This window comes from Lepisma saccharinum, chromosome 17 (assembly GCF_977018435.1).
Source record: "Lepisma saccharinum chromosome 17, izLepSacc3.1, whole genome shotgun sequence".
NCBI classification, from domain to species: Eukaryota; Metazoa; Arthropoda; class Insecta; order Zygentoma; family Lepismatidae; genus Lepisma; species Lepisma saccharinum.
The window spans coordinates 61,038,082-61,059,541 of record NC_139245.1 but is presented as its reverse complement, the minus strand read 5'-3'; the positions used below and the strand labels follow the sequence as shown (position 1 = coordinate 61,059,541).

General features: G+C 38.5%; 1 protein-coding gene across 1 annotated transcript; it reads left to right on the top strand.

Annotated features, from left to right (window-relative positions):
• The first annotated feature begins 9,276 nt into the window (after positions 1–9,276).
• On the top strand, positions 9,277–20,639 carry LOC146001441 (uncharacterized). The gene is made up of 4 exons (XM_083138761.1): positions 9,277–9,285; positions 12,526–12,811; positions 13,489–13,582; positions 16,580–20,639. The coding sequence occupies exons 1-4, from the start codon at positions 9,277–9,279 to the stop codon at positions 18,477–18,479; spliced, it is 2,289 nt and encodes a 762-aa protein (XP_082994887.1). The 3' UTR covers positions 18,480–20,639.
• Positions 20,640–21,460: the final 821 nt, after the last annotated feature.

The window sequence follows — 21,460 nt, the reverse complement described above, 5'->3', positions numbered from 1 at the left end:
CAAGACAGAGAATGTTCTATAACCCTGTTGTTGATAATATTGCACGTACACTTTTCTTGCGCTTTCGGTGTTTTGTCGCAGCGCACTTGAGCACTATGTAGAAACTTGTCAGCATTTGGAAGCTGCACAACAAAGGTAGCGCCACACGTAGGGCGATTCGTTGTAATTTCTAATCTCTGGAAGGCGGGAGAGGGCACGTTCTTGAATGAGAGGAGTCAACTACTGGCGATATTAACGAATCGTTTTATCTGCGGAACGTTCTAGAATATAATGAGGATATAAATACGCGGATTAAATTTTTCGGTTGATCTGTACAAAGAATCGGTTAATGAGATTTCAGAGATAAATGTGACAATTTATACAGTCGATTGGTGATCAGATCAGTCAGCATCCTCTGATTGCTTTATAAGATATAGTGATTCGAAAATGACGACAGAAGAACTTCCGGGGCCTCAGTGTAGTGCTACTTCGGTTCGAGGGCCGAAGAGATCAAAGGTCTCTCTCTAAAGTGAATATTTCAGCAGTACCGGATATTGGAGTGGTTTATTAAAACAGAAATAAACTGCATAGATCAACTGAAAAGCAAAGTTTTGAGTGATGATTTAGTTTTGCCAGAACTAAATTTCGTATATGCAGTCCGAGAATTTCATGGTATAAAAAAATACTTTTGTTTAAGCCTACTGGGTTCGAAACACATTCAAACACTTAACTACCATAAAGAGACAGCCGAAAATTTTATGAATGTCGAGAAGAGAAAGCAAGAAGATGTTGCATATGTAGACATTTTAGGCGGAAATTGCAGGCTCTACCAGAACCCAAATCAGGGCTCTACCAACTGAGCCACCTAGTCATCCTTGACTTCAACCGATTTTTCGTTAAAATGTCTACGTAGTACATGTCCTGTGTATATCAAATCGTAAGGTGTTGCCTGTATAGTGAACAAGCACAGAAAATATAGGAGAGAGAAGAAAACTGAGGAGCATTATCACCGGTTGAGGATATTTTTTTCTGTGGTCAACAAGAGCTACTACTTCGAGGTGACAATGACAGTGGCCTAATAAGGGAGATTTCACACCGTGTCGCCTGAAAATTAGGTTTGTGCTGCCTTTTGTGACGCTACGGTGTGAAACGCTGCTGTTGATTGGCCCATTCCAATCGACATGTATCAGGGACGTAGCTAGGTTGATCAGTTCGGGGGGGCCAAATCTGAAATTTGTTCCTATGTAAATATTTCCAGACAGTAAAGGTAAAAAGCTCTGTGTGTGTAATGTACACACACACACACACACACACACACACACACACACATATATATATATATTTATATATATATATATATATATTACATTATAATATTGCTACATATATAGTGCATTGGTATATTAAACTACTAAGAAGTGTATATAATATACGTATATGTGAATACTGGAGGTCAAATAAAAATTAGAGTTCAGCAATTTTCAGTAAGCAAATCAATTTATGTAATTACTATTAAACTATTACTTTACAGTTTTCCTTAATGTATTTTACTTTCTGCTTGTCTCAATGACAACCTCTTCTTTTTTATCGAAACTATATCCTCTGTGGAAGTGCTAAACTGATAAATTATTCTGTGTAGGATCTTTCCTATTCATTCTGGAGGATACCGGGATTTTTTTTCACCTGTTCGAGCGGCTCCGGTGCCCACCCAGCGTCGTACGTATGAAGTGGGTACATGGAGAAAACTCTGGCAGGTAAACAAGGCCAGGGACGTGGTGCTGATTGATCACATCACCTCCACCTTCGGCCGTGATCAATAAAGTGTGGAGCCCTAACTACACACCCCTATACGCTTTCATGGCATAGCGAAAAGCACAGGGGAGCACATTACTTTACTTTTTTCATTATTTGGTATCCAGTACGTCATCATTAACAAATCATATAACATACACGCACACGCACACATATACACAGTTTTTTGGGGTAACCATTATAACTTGTTACTCATTAGAAACGCTTATATTGAAAGCGAAGCGAACAAGAGAAATATTACTAATTTCATACCTTTCATTCTTTCAAACAGGCAATAACAAATACTTTCACGAGTCATCATGTAAGTAAACTGCTACATTTTCTTCGTCCTCTTGCATCTGCCCCTCATCTCTCCCCCAAGCCCTCCTACCTCCTCACTAAAGTTATTGCATGCTCGAAGGCAGCGAGGTCATTGGACTGTTCTGGTACTTGGCACCCTGGATAGAAGCAAAATCTACCAGAATGAACAAAATGAATCGAAAACAAAGGTTTACTGGGAAAGGGAAAATTTAACCGTATTTGCGTATTGCCTTACAGAAACGGTGCACTGAAACAGCAGGGGTACAATAACTCAACCCAGGGATAAGTCTTCCCTGCCATTTGAATGCCATTTCCTTCCCTTAATCCCTTAAAGCAAGAAAGACCGTTCCCTGCATTGTCAGGTTCGACACAAAGGGGTCTAGTCATACAGTGACGACCACAGATTAGAAATAGGTCTCGCAGGAACGTTTTATGACGGGCAGTTCAGAGAGTATTTGGGACGCAGCGCCGCCTTTGGTTGTCCGCAACCATCTCGCCAACATTTGTTGAACAAGCTTGTTGTATTGTCTCCATTCAAGCTTTGTGCTGGTCTTAGGGCCGCCTGTCAAGATTGCTATCCTGAAGAAAGAAGATCGCGTTTTATTCTAATTTCTGGGCCATCCCGATGGCGCAGTGGTACCGTCGTTCCCTTGTAATTAAGGGGTCCCGGGTTCGATACCAGGTGGAGGCACATAGTGGTTCGGATCCCACTTGAAACTGTAGGTCCAGTCCCGATTAACCTTACTGTGCACAAAGTGGACTTAAAACAACTCAATCAATCAATGAATCTTATTTCTGGCTGTGAATTTAGGGAGGGACGTAATTATAACAATAATAGGACGTTATAAAAACATTAATAATAATAATAATGATAATGACGCTTTTAACATTGAAATTATTGTCAAATTTAAATTCTAGCACATTTAGTAGTATTCCAGCGCAAACAGCACTTTAAATTATGCGAGTGATTTGTAACTCTCCTCTAGACACTAACGTGTGCAGGTTTTTTTTCAGAGGGGAGGGGGAGAGACAGTATAACATATTTCATAATTAACCACTTTTAAGCTTCCTTTTGAAAGTTGCTCAAAGACAGAAATTTCGGGGAGTTATAGCCGCATCAGCTCCCCCATGTCTACACCAGTGCCTCGAGATGTAGTAGGAAAAATAGATGCGTGCCACTTTTTTTGCGGCAATTTCGAAAATTGTGCACCTCTTAACTTGCACCCTGCATTCTCCCAAAACGACGTTGATGGTTTGTGCAAGTATCATGCACAAAGACACTGAAGTAGGTGTTTTCACACTTTGTTTATTTCTGTCTTGAGTTCGTGTTATCAGTAGGGAGCGGGTTTATAATAGTCACAAAGCATGCTAAATAGACAGGTAAATTGACGCCAAAAATGACAAATTTTGACAACTTCAAAAAGCACAAAAAATAGGTAGTAAATATCAACTTCTTATTACCTTTCTTTTTCAGTTTCACACCTATTTTTTTTATTCTACGTATATTATATTTTTTTTTTAATGTTGTGCCGCTTTTCTGTTACTTTTAGTTAATCGCAATGTTGACGATCATGAATGGCAATTAATGAAGGAAAACTCACAAATCGCCATCACAATTATGATATGTAATATGCAGAATATTACTGGCGACTCAAGTGTTCTGTTTCTTGTTGTTGTTTTTTAACATTCTTAAGAATAAATTCATGTTTTTGCTTTATATTGCATATTTATTATAACGTCACGTTTACCACGGCGGACCTCCTCAGTGTGGTTTACCACGTTGCCTTGTAACCACAGAGTGCCAGGTTCAAGTCCCGATGGAGACGCATTGCACAATGGGTCGGAGTCAAATTTAAATTATAAATCCAGTTCCAATTAATCTATTTGAGCATAAAATGGACTTTAAACTATTTTTGATTACGACGACAATGGGATCAGTTATTGTAATAGTGAAAGAAAATAATATCTCCTTCAGGATTCAAACCTCGGACTCAGTTTTACAGAAATTGTAATCTCTAGACCAGTGGTTCCCAAAGTGTGCGTCGCGGCGCCCTGGGACGCCCTGGTAGGCGTACGGGGCCGCCGCAAGATGTTCCAATATTTTCATTGAAATTCAGTCATTGATATGATTGTTCCAAATACATGTTCTTATTTAGAACATTTTACATAAAAAATGTTTTGGAATTTGAAATATATGTTTATTTTTTAACTTAAGGAAAGCAACCTATGCACACTAACAGAGCGTTACAAGTGTTAGATAGGGCCTCCCCGGTGGCGTAGTGTTAGAGTCGCCACCTTGTAATAAAGGGGTCACGGGTTCGTTACCCGGTGTAGGCACATAGTGGTTCGGATCCCATTTTAAACTGTAGGTCCAGTTCCGATTAGCCTTATTGTGCATGAAATGGACTTAAAACATCAATTCAATCAATCAATCAATCAAAGCAAGTATTAGATAGGCCTACATTCTGATTTGGACGCCGTGAAAAAATCTTGAAACAGGCGCGGCGAAACGAAAAAGTTTGGAAATTCCTGCTCTAGACCATAGAGATTAGCTTTGTTTCTTCGTTCGTCAGTGCCATATATATTTTTTAAAACAATGCAAATATAGGTAAATATTATTTCTCCGTTGTGTGAGGTATCAGTAGACCGTTAACATCTGCTAGCAATGTCAACAATGCATTATTAGTGTACATTGTTATTAGCTAGGCTTCCACTCTCCCCGACATCCATTCTAAACAATGGCATTACTTATTTCATTTATTCCAGTGTTCGTGGCGGAGTGGTAAGCGTAAAGGGCTACGGAATCAGAGATCCCATGTTCAAACCTCCACCAGCCATTGGTGACTCATTCTGTTTGTCTATGCTCCCATCACCTTTCCATCCGTCCATCATTCATCCATCCACATCGACTTGTAAAAATTAACCTACGAGGTAGGAAAAAAGGTAAAATAGCCAAAATGAAAACCTATTGAATTCTAGCCGCCTCAGTGGCTGAGCACGTTAGCTACCGAATTACGATTTTGTCCCAAATTGATTTAAGTTCGAGTCCGTGAGTTTTTGTATTAAGTCCTCTTCATGCACAGATAGGCCAATCGGGACTGGACGTACAGTTTAAAGTTGGATTCAAACCACTATGTGCGTCCACTAGATATCGAACCCAGGCCAGGACCTCTTAATTATATGGTGACGACATTACCGCTACGCGATGTCCTCGCCTGGAGAGGCAGGCGCTTCTTTTGTTACTGTCCATGCATTAATTTATTGTATCACCGTTGCAAATCTTTGACATTAGCCAGAAGTGTCAGTAAAGTAATGTAAAATCAGGAAACGAAAATCAAAGTACATCCAGTGTTCAAATTGAAATTTTTAATTTAACTCCTGACCAGGTAAAGAATTTTCCTCTTAAATATTCTCGATCATATTTTGCTATTGCTAAGAATTTGACGTAATCATTTCTTTCAACTTCAAGTAAATATTACATTAATATCAGCATATAAATTGTCAGTTTCTGTACTGAATTTTACATTAAAATTAATACTGTTGTTGGTTTGCAAATTACAATATGTATTTGATGAGAAAATATTTCCTGATTAATTTGCCTTCCTCTAAGAAAAATAATTCTGATATGAAATAAAAGTCCACTGAGACGACATCTGTGATTACTGAACTCTTGTACACTAATTGGAAAATTTGTGTTATTTACTTTGAACCACCAGTCCGTATGTTTTAGGTACAAATCTCAAAATTTGAAAAGGGAAGCTGATATGACTTTTCTCCTCGGCATTTTTTCAATTTGAACACTCGATATACAGACATATACATATTTCATTATTTAAGTTAAACTACGAACACACACACACACACACATATAATTGTTTTACAAAACTGATTGGTACTCACTTTGTAATTCGCCCACAGTTCCATGTATTTTAGATGATAGGACGTTCCTCGTTTTCCTTAATTTTTTCACATGGTTTCTTCCAGTTGCGAATCCCTATTTTCCTGAAACTTGATTCTGCATATCTTGAATCTGTGCCAAATTTACGGCATGGAAAACAAAAGCATGTGTCAAGTTCCACACTATATTCTAGCCACGGCGCAGATGCAAACCAGTGTTTTTGAAATGACCGCTTTCGCTTTCCGAACGTAGTATTTGGATAGTTTTGCAAAAGTGGTTGCCTAGGATTATCTACCCCAAGATCAGTAATTGTTTTCACATTAGTACATTCACTTGTTTTGTCTAACTTTGGAACGTCAGAACTTGGACCAACACCCTCTTCATTGCCGTCATCTTCCACATGTTTTGAGATAGTTTTAAAATATCCGGTTTTGATAAATTTATCCATTCAAGATGAAAATGCACAACAAAGCTAGAACTCTTCCCACACACGAACAAATACACAGTGACCGTAGGAACCCGATAGCAGACCTTCCTCGCAAGCAAGAACACAAAGCTAATCTGTGGCTCTGAATCTGAAGCATACAGCAATTTTAAATCTCAGAACAATGTCAGTACTGGAGAACTCTCTCCATAGCCTATGTCGCTCGACCACCTACTGTTGACCGCTCGGACACGGCGGAGTCTTTGATTCCATCTGTATTGGAAGGGTCATTTGCAACAAAAGGGTCGGATCTCTGGTTTCCAGGAACTTAGGGCAAGGGTAATAACATCGAAGCAGGCAGATTTTATGACCTTGGTTATAATCTGGTAAGCAAGGAAAGGGTGGAATTTTGCTGTCCTACATTTGCTTCCGAAGATTTTCTTCGGAACAGTGTTTCCAACTCTGCTACAAATTTACCAGAAAATAATATGTAGTATTAATTTAGGATAATTTTTAATCGATCAAAATTTTGTTTGCGGGGGCCAGAGTTACAACTGCCGGGGCCAAAGCCCCCCCAGGCCCCCCCCTAACGACGTCCCTGACATGTATCGCGTGTCCCTTCGGTCTGAAACCTTCCTAAGTCTTCAAAATCCAAGTCACAAGGATGGAAAATTAGGGCCTTGTTAAGGTTAGATGTGAAGGCAGGCCGTCCTGATTTTGCCATTTTTTCCCTGTCTTTGACGTTCCTCTTCTTAATCTTCTTTTTTTTTTTTTTTTTAAAAAAAAAAAGGAATACTGGGTCAATACCTCACCAAACCTCCCTTGGGCACGTCACTGGAGATAAATGAGTAAGCATTTCATCATACTGGGAGACGAAACATTAGATGTGTTGGGAATGGAAGGGTTTTCACTGTGCATTAATTGTTTCGTGATCCACATCTATTCGAGAAGACTTCCTTTGTTTCGTGCCGATATATGACAAGACAGCGGAAGCTGTGACAGGCATTTTTGAACACTTGTGAGTGCTAAGGCCTGAATCTGAACAATTTGGTGGGTTTCGGCTTTTATAAGAGCTGAAAAAATGGGAGGACAAGACACGTTAGTGGTGTTCAGGCTCGAATCAGAGAAATATTCGAGAGCTGTCTGCGTCCAGTTTGCAGGCCAACAATTTGAATCTCGCGTTGTCGAGTGGATTGTCCATCCCGTGCATGTGTAACAGCTTCGTAAAAACACTCAAACACACCATAGATGTTTTTATGCCTGATGAGAAAAAATGGACAAACCCACATACTGAGATGGTTCCGGCACACAATATTAATGCATGGAAACAAGAGGAGTGGAGTGGTAAAAAATGTTCCGATTTCACGTTCTGATTAAAATGATAGCCTTACAGTGGCAACGATTTAAGGGATAGTTGCTCCCCAATTTATTTATTTCCTTTGCCTCAACATTATGACCTCTTAATGTTAAGCCTTGGCTACCAAGAGAAAGTAAACTTTCTTTGCAACGCCCCTCGCACCCCCCCCCCCATTTTGGAACCCAATTGCCACCTCTGGTCTTAAACACACAATTGTGAGGTTCTTACTATACCCCTTAACAAAATGGTGTTGAGCCCCCCCCGAAAGGAATTCCTGGATACGTGCCTGTCTAGGTCATCTATAACAGGGAGAAAGAAAGCTTACTGAAAAGTGTCACTGTTGCTAACTATTCATTTGGAAAAAGTACACGCTGAAATAAAATATTTTCGAACTTTTAAAAGAATGAAACGAAAATGTGAGTTTAAATTTCCCTGTTTTTTAGCTATTTTTCATTAAATTTCCCTTTTCCCTTTTCACCCTCAAATTTCCCTGTGCCGAGGGAAATTTCCCTGCCTTTGGCATCACTGCTACACCCCTAAAACCGGAAGTAAACAATGTCGTGACGTCATCGATGGGAACATGGCCGCAGTGGTGACGTTGTGTAACTGTAATGACGTTGGAGGATAAGGAGTAAGGAGTGCGGAGGAAAGTTTAAACGCCCGGCATCCAGATCCATATTGTTCTTTCTTGTCGTGTTTGTGAAAGGAAGCTGCATTTCTTGGTGTCATAGAAGACCTTATTTAGCAGTAGTTTCAGCTATATATTGTAAGTACAAGCTTCGTTATGCTTTCGAACTGCATATGTGTGTGTGTATGTGCCAAATTCGTATTAAATTAATCAATCCATGCACGTCAGGATTGGCGTATATGCGAGAATTGCAATCTCAGTATCGTGATGGCTTTCAAATTCAGATTGTTTATAGATACAGAATTCTTGCGTAAAACGTTCCTCTACGGCTTTTTTGCGGCATATTTTATACTCATAAATGTCCGATGGGTTATTAAAAGCTCATTACAATTAAAAACGATGGTTGGCTTGACCTGCGATACAACCCTCCATCCTAGATTTTTTGTCGTTTTTTGTTGTATCTCTTTGTTGGCAGTTTTCAAAACTAATTTTCATAGAACCCGGGAACAAGGAAACGTGTATTTACCTAGTTGCATAGGTTGTACGAGGTATCGTTCAGTAATGGCTATTCCAGACTTCAAAGGCGGTCTTATTTTTGCTTTTTTCTCTCTCACTTTTCAGATGCATTGTCGATTAATTTCATTCCGTTGTTAATTTTTAATTCAACGCTTGAATTATGCATAGCATTTTTTGTCAGTTGTTCGATATTTCTCCCATACCATATTTAATAGGTAGCTCTTTGGGGGTCGTTGACCCACTGTACTCCCTCGAGAATTATGTTGAATTTGTTTTTAATCTATAGATTTCGATGTTTTACGTAATATAAATTTGGTTCCAGCACGGAAAAAGCAAATAATGGAGATATTTGACCCCAAAGTATGACCCACGTAAGTTAAAACCTGCAATTTCAGAGTACTGTCGCCGCTTTTTGTTAGTAAGAACTGGTGGTATGCACAGTAAAATAGCGTAAAAACACGTCAAAAATAACTTTTCAGTACCAAACCTTGCAATCCTAACCTAACTATGCAAAATTAGGTATAATTTAACAATACAGGGAATTTCTCCAATTTGTTTGAATTTTCGGTTACTTACTAATTTGGGTCTCCTAATCACGAATCTGCACTTAAAATTTGGCGCTCACGTATAAATTTGGCGCTTATTTGGGGGCAGGTGAATCGGCCACTTTCTAACATGCCCTTAACAGGGAGTCTATAGATATAGGCGGGAAGCCGGAGCGGAGCGGAGGCGGGGCCGCGATAGCGGTTGGGGGCGGTAGGTCGATTACCCCAGGGGCGGAGCCCGGAACCGGCGGGAAATTCGGAAATCGAGGGTGTGGAAATAAGAACTTAATTTCGATTATTTTGCTATTTCCACGTGTGAGCGCCAAATTTTGACTGCAGATTCGTGATTAGGGGGCCAAAATTAGTGAGTATGCCGAATTTCAAACAAAATGGAGAAATTCCCTGTATTGTAAAATCGCTCCCAAAATTATATCTGCTGTTGTGGAAAGTCGTTTTGGGTGCTATATTCACTTGTGCGAAGCTTTCGGACTGTTCTGCTACACGTTAAAGTAACAAGATAACAGCTGTACTTTACTTCACAATAACACATTTTGGCGAGCTAAAATCAACTGAAAACGTTCATAAACAACAAAATCTTCATCAACCAAGTAAGATATTTCAGTTTCTCAAGAGGGTACAGAGGGTCAAGGGTACAGCTATTTGTCGATCAGGTCCGGAAACAGGTTGTGTGATAATTTTCGCAAGTTTTACTAGGAGTGAAGGGTCATTTAGTGGATCGATATTTATGGGCATTATTTGGAAGTTTATGCTGTCAGGAATTATGCTGTGGAAAAAAAGTTCTCAAGCTATCATGCTTCTAAGGTCCAAGTTCCGATTGTTAAATTCCGAATAAATCATGGTATATGGGAATTTTTACATTTTTTTTTTTTTTTTTTTCAGATCACATTTTGGAGCTGTCCAATTGTCCACAATCCTATATTCTGCTTGTGCAATTATTCAATTTTACACTTGTCATTTTCTGTGTGAATACAATGTCTAGAATGACCACAACGGTAAATGTTTACTATCCTTCGGACACCTGTAACTTCTGAGTTTCGTCAATTATTGACATTTCTACTTACCTATCTGCTTCGCGGATCATTTTTTAACGTGTATTCACATTTTTTTGATCATTTTTTTGTAAAAAAAAGTTTTTTTGTAACTGAAGAACGTACGTTTCCGCAAATGGTTTGTGGGGCTATGTGTCAATGGTTCGTGGGGCTATGCGAGAATGGTGTGTGGGGCTACGGATATTTTTTTCGAAACCAATTTTTAACTATTCTGACCTAACCTAACCTTACCACAAATGGTTGATGGGGCTATGCGTCAATGGTTGAATTTCCGCTATGAAACATTCCCACATCACACAAAACACCTTCCAGATGTTAGACAATACTACAGGAACTTATTACGGTAAGTAGTTTCTTCTGTAGAAATGAAGAGATCTGTCCGAAGGATAGTAAACTAGTACCGATTAAGCTCTTGTGTTTTGCCAAACCTTATGTTGAAAAACCCATTATATGACTTCAGCATTGCAACGATCCCTACAAATGCTTACTTGATTGTTCTGCAAAGTAAATTAAATTGTTACTAACTTGGGCATATTTCTCAGTACTGCTACGTAACCATAGGAAAATATTTTAACTAATTAAGATGGAAACCGAGTAAATATGACCCACAAGCAAGATTGGTTTTAAAGTCTCAATTATAATTGTTTTAAAGAGCAGCCTATTTTGCTTTGTCCAGTATGGACTGCTGCTTGCCCCATAGCTACACATAAGATACCTCTGTGACTAAAAGAAATATGGTACATATGTTCCCTTGCTTGTCGTTGGTTGGTCTGCCTTTGATGTGAGCTTCATTTCTTTTCCTTTGTAAATATTGATTTTGCAAATCCTGCTGTGGTGACCTTTTTAACTCAACTTTTTAATACACAACATTAATCTAAAGTTATTAATTGAGAATGGAATTACATTGTGTTTTTTCTCCGGAACTGCATACAGGTACTGCTGGAAGAGGGCGGAACACTGCAGGAGACTCGTCGAGGGATCTATTCCAACATCCATTGTGCATAGGAAGGTATGTGCTCTCGATTCTCGAAGAGTTTATTGTTTATTAAAATTTTGCATGTGCAATCTAATGAAGGCTCAACTGGTAACAGCATGAATAATTATGCAATACATTCTAATGTACGGCAGGCACTATGATATCACTGCAGATTTTAGAATTTGGCTAGCAACTGTGCATAAATATTTAATTGTATGTTATTCTGATTTAATGGTACACATGATACAGAAAACGCACAACTAAAAAAAACCTGCTGCACTCATTATATGAAAAAAGTAATTGCAATTTCCACAAGCGACTCAAACTTTTTTTAGAAGTGAATTTTGAAAATTCAGGCACCATGGAAACTGGGGACCCTGGTTTTTAACTATGTCGCACAAATATTCACATTCAACCAGATCAAAAAACCTGTGTGTGTAATATGTTGCTTTTTACACACTTTCCTTTCTATCCTGCATCTTCTATGATGAAATGAATTTCACAGCAACTTTCAAGCCTTAACTGAAACAATCTACTTTCCACGACAAAAACTGATAATTAAATTAATCAATCTTGCATTTTTGAAAGGTACAGGTGAGTTCTCCAAAGTGGAAACTTGTCTCTACACTGAGTTTTGGGTCTTCTGAACACCTTTATCTTGTGTTGTATGAAAATTTCATCGGAGCTCAGATAAATATTAATTTTCCAGTTTTAGCCATAAATATTTTTAAAATCTTGTATTTAATTCATTTTAAGTGTATATTCTATTATACATTCAAACATTCTATCCATCATATATTTCACATACATATTTGAAATCAGTCTCGTCTTATAAGATCACAGACACTTCTGGGATGTAGCAACTTCCAATAGGGTAATTTAAATGTAGAAGTGTCCACAATCGTAGAAGCCAAATTGATATTCATGTAAAATAGCTTCACCATTGTGAATAAACTCTGATGTTTTTCAGTATATAATATTTCATTCACTTCTACTCACATGAGACTTTTCTAATTACAGATGTTTCTTATCGTTGGACACAGCCAGGTTAAGTACCTGCACACATGTGAAGGTGAAGGGAATGACTACCATTCCCTGGCTTTTCCTGGGTCAAAAGTGTACCAGTTGTGGGAACACATTGAGGACCTTGTGCCTTATTTCGATGTTATTGTGATCCACACTGGAGCAAATGACCTGTCAGAGAGAAGTGGGAGACCATTGACAAACGTTGCAGCTGTATTGCACAACTTTGAGGTCTTGCTGTCGAACATCAGGTCGCTTCACCCAACAGGAAATGTTGTTTCAGGTATTGCATTATTTCTTTTCTTTCTTAGTTTTGGGTTTTTTTTTTCTTTTTCACATTTGCATGGTACTGTTGGGGATCACAAATGCATAAATTCTTTGCACCACACTCATAAATCTAGACTAATCTCATACTTATTAACTGATTTCTTTGTATAGACTTCATGATGAAAGTTGTGCAAATTACTCACAAATTTAATATAAAAATATAAATAACTTACGTTTTGCGAGTATCTAGTTAACTCCTGCAACGTTTCAGGATGCAACTGCTCCCTTCCTCAGGCTGCTCACATTTAGGTTATCAGGGAAACAGCATGGTAGTATGACGTGCACCTGTAATGGCTTTTAGATTTTTATTATTTTTTAACCACGCACCTTTTACCAATCCTATATCCTGTACCTGTGGTGAGTTCGACGTGGTTATGATTTATACATAACCTAAATGTGAGCAGCCTGAGGAAGGGAGCAGTTGCGTCCAGAAACATCGCAGAAGTTACCTAGATACTTGCAAAACTTAAGTTATTTATATTTTGTATAGACATTCAATCACAAGCCATCTGCCTATAAGTATGAACTTAAACTCTGTAGAATGAAATGTACGTTGTTTTTTTAAATGTTTGTCTGTTGTTTTTTTTTGTGCAGATAATTGCTAACTTTATATTTGATTTGTCTTATTTTCAGGGATTTTGCCCAGAAATGTGAACACCTTTGACCTCAACAGCAAGAAGTCTCTCTATCCAGAAGAAATTTCTCGGGCTGGGCTGATCAACGCTTGGTAAATCCATTTCTTAACCTCTTTAATCTGTTTTCTTTATTATTATTGTATGTGGGCCATTCTCAAAATATAAGGTTATAAATTATATGATTTCACAAAGCCATAAAATTGTTTTAAAATTTGTAGAAATAATTAAATGTTGTTCTCAAAGAACCTAGTCCAATTCTAACCTTGGCCAAGATCATTTGCTCCTAGTTAATCTAAAAATTATAAATTGGTAATAATTGGCTTGTCCACAGAGTGAACTTCCATCTCCATAGTGGGTTTTTGGGTCGTCGATGTGGATTTGTGTTCTATTGCTATTATTTAGTAACATTACTAATAAAATTACTATTAAAAATGAAAATATAAAATAAGTATTAAAATAATTAGGTATCGTTCAGCTATCAGCAGGACCATTAATGACAATATGAAAACAACAAAATGTGCTTGCTAGCAATAACCTTTTCATTATATTGCTACCTAACATGGTTATGAGACACCTGTTGCAAATATAAGAATATAATCAGACATAATATTGAAGCAGATATCAAATAAAATATTCTAGCTAGCAAGAACATTTTTATTCTATTACTAAGCCAAGCGTCAGGTTAACCTTGCAGCAGGTTTTATGTATCAATCCGCGCAGGAACTGAGCACAGAATCTTCCGTGCCAGTCTTGCCTCAACCGCCGAGCTGCTTACATCGCAGACACTGAGAAAATCCACAGTATTGCCAACCGCACAACACATCAAAACCCGCATGCATGTCAAGCAGAATATATTTGTTTCTTTTTGTCAACATTTTAGAAGTACTTTCGGCGCATAAATTATTTAAAAAAATGTGTCATTACTTAATATAAATGCGAAATATCTTCGAAACATGAGAGTATTTTTCCCAGGGGGGGCAAACAAGTCACATTTCCCCCAAAAGAGTGTAGTTCCCTAATAACATTGCTTAAATTAGAATTTATTGTGTTAATGCAATAATTAACACATATTATTGTGGCTAAAATGAAATTATATGTGTGAAATACATAATTTTTGGTTGACTTTCATTTTCCAGGGAGGGAACGGCCCCCTTCCCCCCCCTTCCGGACGCCCATGAGCATGTGTGTATATTTCGAGCACGCAAAAATAAAAATAAAAAAATATATAAGTAAACAACGACAGGCCCTCTTGAATTTAATGACAAATTATTGTTTTTGGTTTATAAAAAAATACGTTTATGAAAACCTTTGTTACTGTAAGACACACGCACTTCAAGTTATACCAGCAAAAAAAAAAGGATGATTTGTTATTGTGGATATATACAATCAGGTGCATTGTCTGCTGCTATTATTCTGGTTACAATTTATGAATCACTTCACTAAACCAGGATTCAAATCTTGGTCTGTCCATTTCTTGCTAATCATCCATCCCTTTCCTTGCACGGAACAGTAAATATATGCGCCTTCAACAAAGACGTCATTGCCGTCAGTGGGTGAAACAATAAGCCTCCCCCTTCCCCTCTCTCTTTCTCGTCGGTTTCTTCAGCCCTGGCGGTGGTTTTGCACGGTGTTATATAAAAAAAATCAATGTACGCCCCCGCTCCGCCCCTCCCCTCACCGAGTTAAAGCACGTCTGGTCCAAATAATAAACAATGTTTCTTCTCATGGGGATATCTTTTAATACCGGGGACATTCTTTTGTCGTCAAACAACAAAAAATCGTTTCCTCTTCCTAAACTCAAACCGCAAATCATTCAACACCCGGGATACAGTTCGTGCGCACATTGACGGCAAATCACCTCACGCCCTGTTTTACTTTGATCTTGTTTCCGTAAGGAGGATTATGCGTTTTAAACAACTTGCTTGATTTGAAGAGCTTTTCCCTTCGGATGAAGCCCACAATAACACTCGCTGAACAGGAGACCTTGCTTGATTCAGCCATTCTCGCCGCTGTATAGCACGATTATTAATCACAATAAACATAGGGTTAAAATAGTGGGATGTGCAACACTGGTATCACGGATTCCACGCACTCTGCAACGTATTCAGTCTTGCTTGACTCGCACTTGGGCTTCAGGGATTCCTCAGCTCAATACAAACTCCAGTTGGCGAATCTGCGGATCCAAGTTCGTCTGCACAGTGATTGCAACCGATCAAGTCCACACCTGCTAATGGATTTATTATTTTCTCTGTATTTTACAAATTAAATAACTGTTTTCTTGCAAGTATGCAGTTGTGTCGGAATAGAACCCATCTCAGTGGAACTATATTCTTGCGCGCACGTTTGGATCTACATATGCGAAAACCTGCTGCAAGGTTAACCTGACGCTTGGCTTATGTCTATTTCACATTGCACTGGCAGATCTGTAACGAAATATGTATAATACGTAGTAGCTTGCATATGTAGTTTTTGGTGAAAACATGCAATGTAAAGTAACACACTGTAATGTTAATTTTTCATGTTTGAGCGGCGTGGGGTGCATTTTGCTACCATCTTTTGTTTCGAAATGAATTGCAAAATAAACTCTTAAACTCATTTACTGACTCAGCGCTTTCTGAGGTCTGAATTAGGTCAAATAATGATGTTAGCATCATGGTAGCACCTCCATTTTTCAAATTTCGTTGATCTTTTTTGGTTCTCAACATTACTTTTTGTTTGTTATGTGAATACATATATGCTCAGTTCCGCAGTTGGTCGACATGTGGGCATTACACTAACATCTCACAATGTGTTGACGGTGATCACTGCATATCTCCTAATAAGTTAATGGAACAGCTCCACCCTATTACATTTTACTACCTGTAAGAAAACAGTTAGACTGCATCTCAGGGAGCTTTCGTATTTTACAACAGATATATAAACATAAATTTCAATGTTAGTGGAGCGCTAACATGTCGAACAGCAGGTTAACAGTGTGCACCATAATGTTACTTATTTAGCATTTGGGGGGAGGGTGCTATATGAAATCTGAACGTGGTAACTTTTCTTTACTAATTTTAACATTCTGCTAGTGGTTTTTGCTTTTCCAGTGCAAGAAAGCTGAACAACGAGCTGCAGGATCTTTGTTCCAGAACTGGTGCATCATTTCTGGACTGGGGAAGTTTTCCAGGGAAATACCTATCAAAGGATGGACTTCATCTGAATTTTGATGGTGTTTCATACTTGGAGCAGAGGATTCTGGAGCATGTGCAACAGATAAGTACTTGTTTCAATATCTCAAGCATGGCTCCTGATCCTGTCCCCTCACTTTCAGTGTCCAACTTACCTGCTATTCCCGTTCAGTCTCCTCAACCTTCTTCTTTCTGCATCCAAAACCTGCCTCTGACTGATCCTCATACCCTACATAAGTCACTGTATTCCTCAATCGTAAAGTTGCATTCTTCTACCATTCCTCAGAACTTCATTACTACACTATCTTCAAATGCCCTTCATACTCCTTCTTCCTCTCCAGAAATACCTCTTCCTTGCCCCCCACCAGCAAAATCTGGCCCTTCAAAGCCACATCTTTCACAGCCTGTTACTCCTACTTTTGTCCCACCAAAGTCTCCTTCTCATCCTGCTCCACTTAAATCTGCCCCACCAAAGTCTCCTCAGTCTCATCCTGCTCCACCAAAGTCTCCTTCTTGTCCCAATCCACTAAAGTCTGCCCCACCAAAGTCTTCTTGTCCCACTCCACTAAAGTCTGTCCCACCAAAGTATCCTCCATCTCATCCTGCTCCGTTTAAATCTGCCCCATCAAAGTCTGATCCTGCTCCACCAAAGTCTCCTCCATCCCATCCTGCCCCATCAAAGTTTCCTTCTTGTCCCACTTCACTAAAGTCTGTTCCACCAAAGTCTCCTCCATCTCATCCTTATCTGCTTAAATCTGCCCCATCAAAGTCTGATCCTGCTCCACCAAAGTCTCCTCCATCTCATCCTGCCCCATCAAAGTCTCCTTCTTGTCCCACTTCACTAAAGTCTGTTCCACCAAAGTCTCCTCCATCTCATCCTGCTCCATTTAAATCTGCTCCACCAAAGTCTCCTCCATCCCATCCTGCCTCACCAAAGTCTCGTCAGTCTCATTCTGCCCCACCAAAGTCTCATCCTGCTCCACCAAAGTCTCCTTCTTGTCCCACTTCACTAAAGTCTGTTCCACCAAAGTCTCCTATATCTCATCCTGCTCCACTGAAATCTGCTCCACCAAAGTCTCCTCCATCTCATCCTGCTCCGTTTAAATCTGCTCCACCAAAGTCTCCTCCATCCCATCCTGCCCCACCAAAGTCTCCTACATCTCATCCTGCTCCACAAAAGTCTCCTTGTCCCACTCCACTAAAGTCTGCCCCACCAAAGTCTTGTCCATCTCATTTTGCTCCACTTAAATCTGCCCCACCAATTTCTCCTCCATCTCATCCTTCTCTGCTTAAATCTGCCCCATCAAAGTTTCATCCTGCTCCACCAAGGTCTCCTCCATCCTATCCTGCCCCATCAAAGTCTCCTTCTTGTCCCACTCCACTAAAGTCTGTTCCACCAAAGTCTCCTATATCTCATCCTGCTCCACTGAAATCTTCTCCACCACAGTCTCCTCCATCCCATCCTGCCCCACCAAAGTCTCCTACATCTCATCCTGCTCCACAAAAGTCTCCTTGTCACACTCTTCTAAAGTCTGCCCCACCAAAGTCTCGTCCATCTCATTCTGCTCTGCTTAAGTCTGCCCCACCAAAGTCTCCTTGTCCCACTGCACTAAAGTCTACGCCACCTAAGTCTCCTCCTGCTCTTCCAAAGTCTCCTCTTTCTTGCCGTACTCCAAAATCTATCCATTTTGATCTGTCTTCAACCTCCCACAAACCACTCCAAATTTCAGATGTCAGACACAGTACTTTCAGTAAATTTGTTTTGCTTATCTCCTCCCTATCCGCATCCTTTGTGACCACACATATAATTGTAAAGTAATTGTTTTTGCATTTATATGCTGTACTTTGCTTCTTTTACCTCCATCTATATTTTATAACACCTTTCAATGTCCTGCATTTCCAACCTTTTTCTCAGCATCAGAATATTGTAGCCATTCTATTAGCCGTGGATTGTCTCCTAACCCATCTTCAATTTTCTCATGCTTCTTCTCTCACTGTTGTCCCATACACGTGATTACGTGATTTCTTTAATGTTTCCTTTAACTCATAAGGTATTTTCTCTGTTTTGTTCTGACTTGTTACCAACCTGTCCAATCTTGAATGTGTGTCCAGAGTGTGTGTGTTTCCTATTTTCTTTCTTTCCAGTAATTCTTATTTCACTGTTTTTCACAGCAAGCTCTTTCATCAAACTATTTGGAATTTGTTGCAAAGTTCAGGAATGTCATTCGTACAGGCAATATATTTTCGAGTCAAAAAACTGTTTAAACCATTGTTCTTCATGTACGCACACCAAACTGTGGGGAGGGGGTGATCTTCATACTGGCATGGAGTTTGGATCATTTCAAGATTTTATCATTGCATTCAATCAATGGTCTTGCGAGAACTTTCAGCCAATGGTTGTCCGAAAGTCTGAAAAACATGTTGGTGATGATTGTACAGAAGAAATTTTGTTGAATTTCCCTATTAGAAAAGCTAAATATTACTGTACCCATTTTGGTAAGCCAAAGCCACGGGGCAAAAATATTAGGAGAACACAATCATTTCATGCTTTAGGTTGCACAACACTTGTTAATGTCAATTTGGTGACCAAACCATTCAGATACAGAATTAGGAAAGTTGATACCAATCACTGCCATGAAATTGGAGAGTCTCTGTTTGCATCGTATAATAGAAATCGGTTATTGACAAAAGAAGAGAAGGGTAGATATGCACATCTCTTAGAGTATAGTGTTAGTACCAGGGAGTTCAAACGTTACATTTTGAATATTACCGGGAAGAAGTTAACCTCTCAGGATGTTAGAAATATTCGCAGGGATTTACGAAGAGACAACAATGAAGGTAAGACTGAATCTGAGCTCTTCATTGATGTTGTGCAGAACTTTCAATCCAGAAACCCTAATGGTAATGTTGTTGTTGGAAAAAATGATGATGATACGTTTTCGTATGTTTTTTTCCAAACTGAAACAATGAAGGAGCTTGCTGAAAAGTACAGTGATGTTCTGTTTGTTGATGGAACCTACAAAGTTAACATTGAAGGTTTTCCTCTATATACAATTTTATGCGAGGATGGGAATGGCAAGGGGAGACCTTTGGGGTATATCTTTGTTGAAAATGAATCAAGGGATGTTCTCTCTGCTGCAATGTCCTCTTTCATTGATGCAAATAAATGTATTTGTACAAAGTGTAAAGTTTTAGTAGTTGATAAGGACCTCAATGAAATCCATGTACTGAAATGTCTTTTGCCTGATACATGGATAATACTGTGTATTTTCCATGTTATTAAGGCATTCAAGAAGAAAATACAAAGCATTGTTAGTGCTGAAGTACGGGATGTATTGATGTCTCTTATCAATAAGATGGTTTATTCCCCTCATGAGGAAGATTATAATGAATGTCTACAGTTGTTGGAGAAAACAGATACAGATTTTCATAAATATTTTTTACAGAACTGGCATTCATGCAAGGAAATGTGGGCCCCTTGCTTCCAAAAGGGCTTGTGTCATTTGAGCAACAGAACAAACAACAGAATGGAGAGACATAACAAGCTCCTGAAAGAAGTCTTAAAACCACATGATCACCTTTCTTCGGCTCTTGTAATCCTTATGTATTGTATTTTTAATATGTAATTTCTGTGTCTTGTAATACTTATTTATTGTTTTTTTTTAATGTGTAATTTTTATATACAGGGTGGCCCAAAAGTAGGTATACAGTACCAGTGACTTTATTCATCAACAATTAATGAACAATTTTTAGTGGGTAGTAGGATGACTGTGTACTTTCAAATTACTAGCCATCATTCATAGTATCAAGATATCTTAAAAGGATAATGAACTTACAAAGAACAATGTCAGGCCGACAGTCGTATATACTGTGTACCTATTTTTGGGCCACAGTGTATTATATGATCAATATAAACTTCCTTTACTTATGCATTGTTTTTTTTAATATGTAATTTTTATATATTATATGATCAATATAAACTTCCTGTACTTATGTATTGTTTTTTAATATGTAATTTTTATATATCATCCATATATACTTCCTATGCTTTCAATAAATTAAATATTTGACACATTGTCCTTTCACTTTCTTGGAGAATTCCCTTCATCATTCTGTGATGCCGCATGTATGTTGTAAGTTGCTTTACGTGCCATGAAGTAAATATTAGGTTGTAGTGTCTAGAGCAGCTGTTCTCAAACCATACCTTTTTTTTTGTTTGTTTGTTTGTTGTGGGATACGATTTCACCATGCATAATGTGTGTTCATGTTTTCCCATTTTTATAATGTTTCATATAGGTTTTCATGGTTCACTCTTTGAGAACTGCTGGTCTGTCAAGCAACTTAGACTGATGCCTCTTTGGCTTCAGCAGTAGATTTTCTTCCATTACTGTGTCTGATACATGGTGTATATGATAAGGTAACAGTATTGAGTTTTTATTCATTATTCCACATCTTGCAGTGTTTTATGGAATGGTATTGAGGTGAGACTGCAGCAAGTTTCCTCTGCATTTAGGCATTGCCATTTTACTTAGGTTTTCACATTGTCTGAAACTGAGAGAGCATCATAATAGAAATCAAACTTTTAACTTTACCATCAGCTGTGAATGTCTAGTAAATCATTTGTCTGTGACATTCCAAATTTGAGCAGTTATGCTTTATAGTAACTTCATTCCTGTAAGAAAATGAACCACGTGTATGTTAATACAAAATACAGGAGTCTGGACATTTTGAGATATTAAAACATTTGATTAATTAATACAATATTGAATTAAAGGTCTTGAATTATTGCTGCTGGAGTGG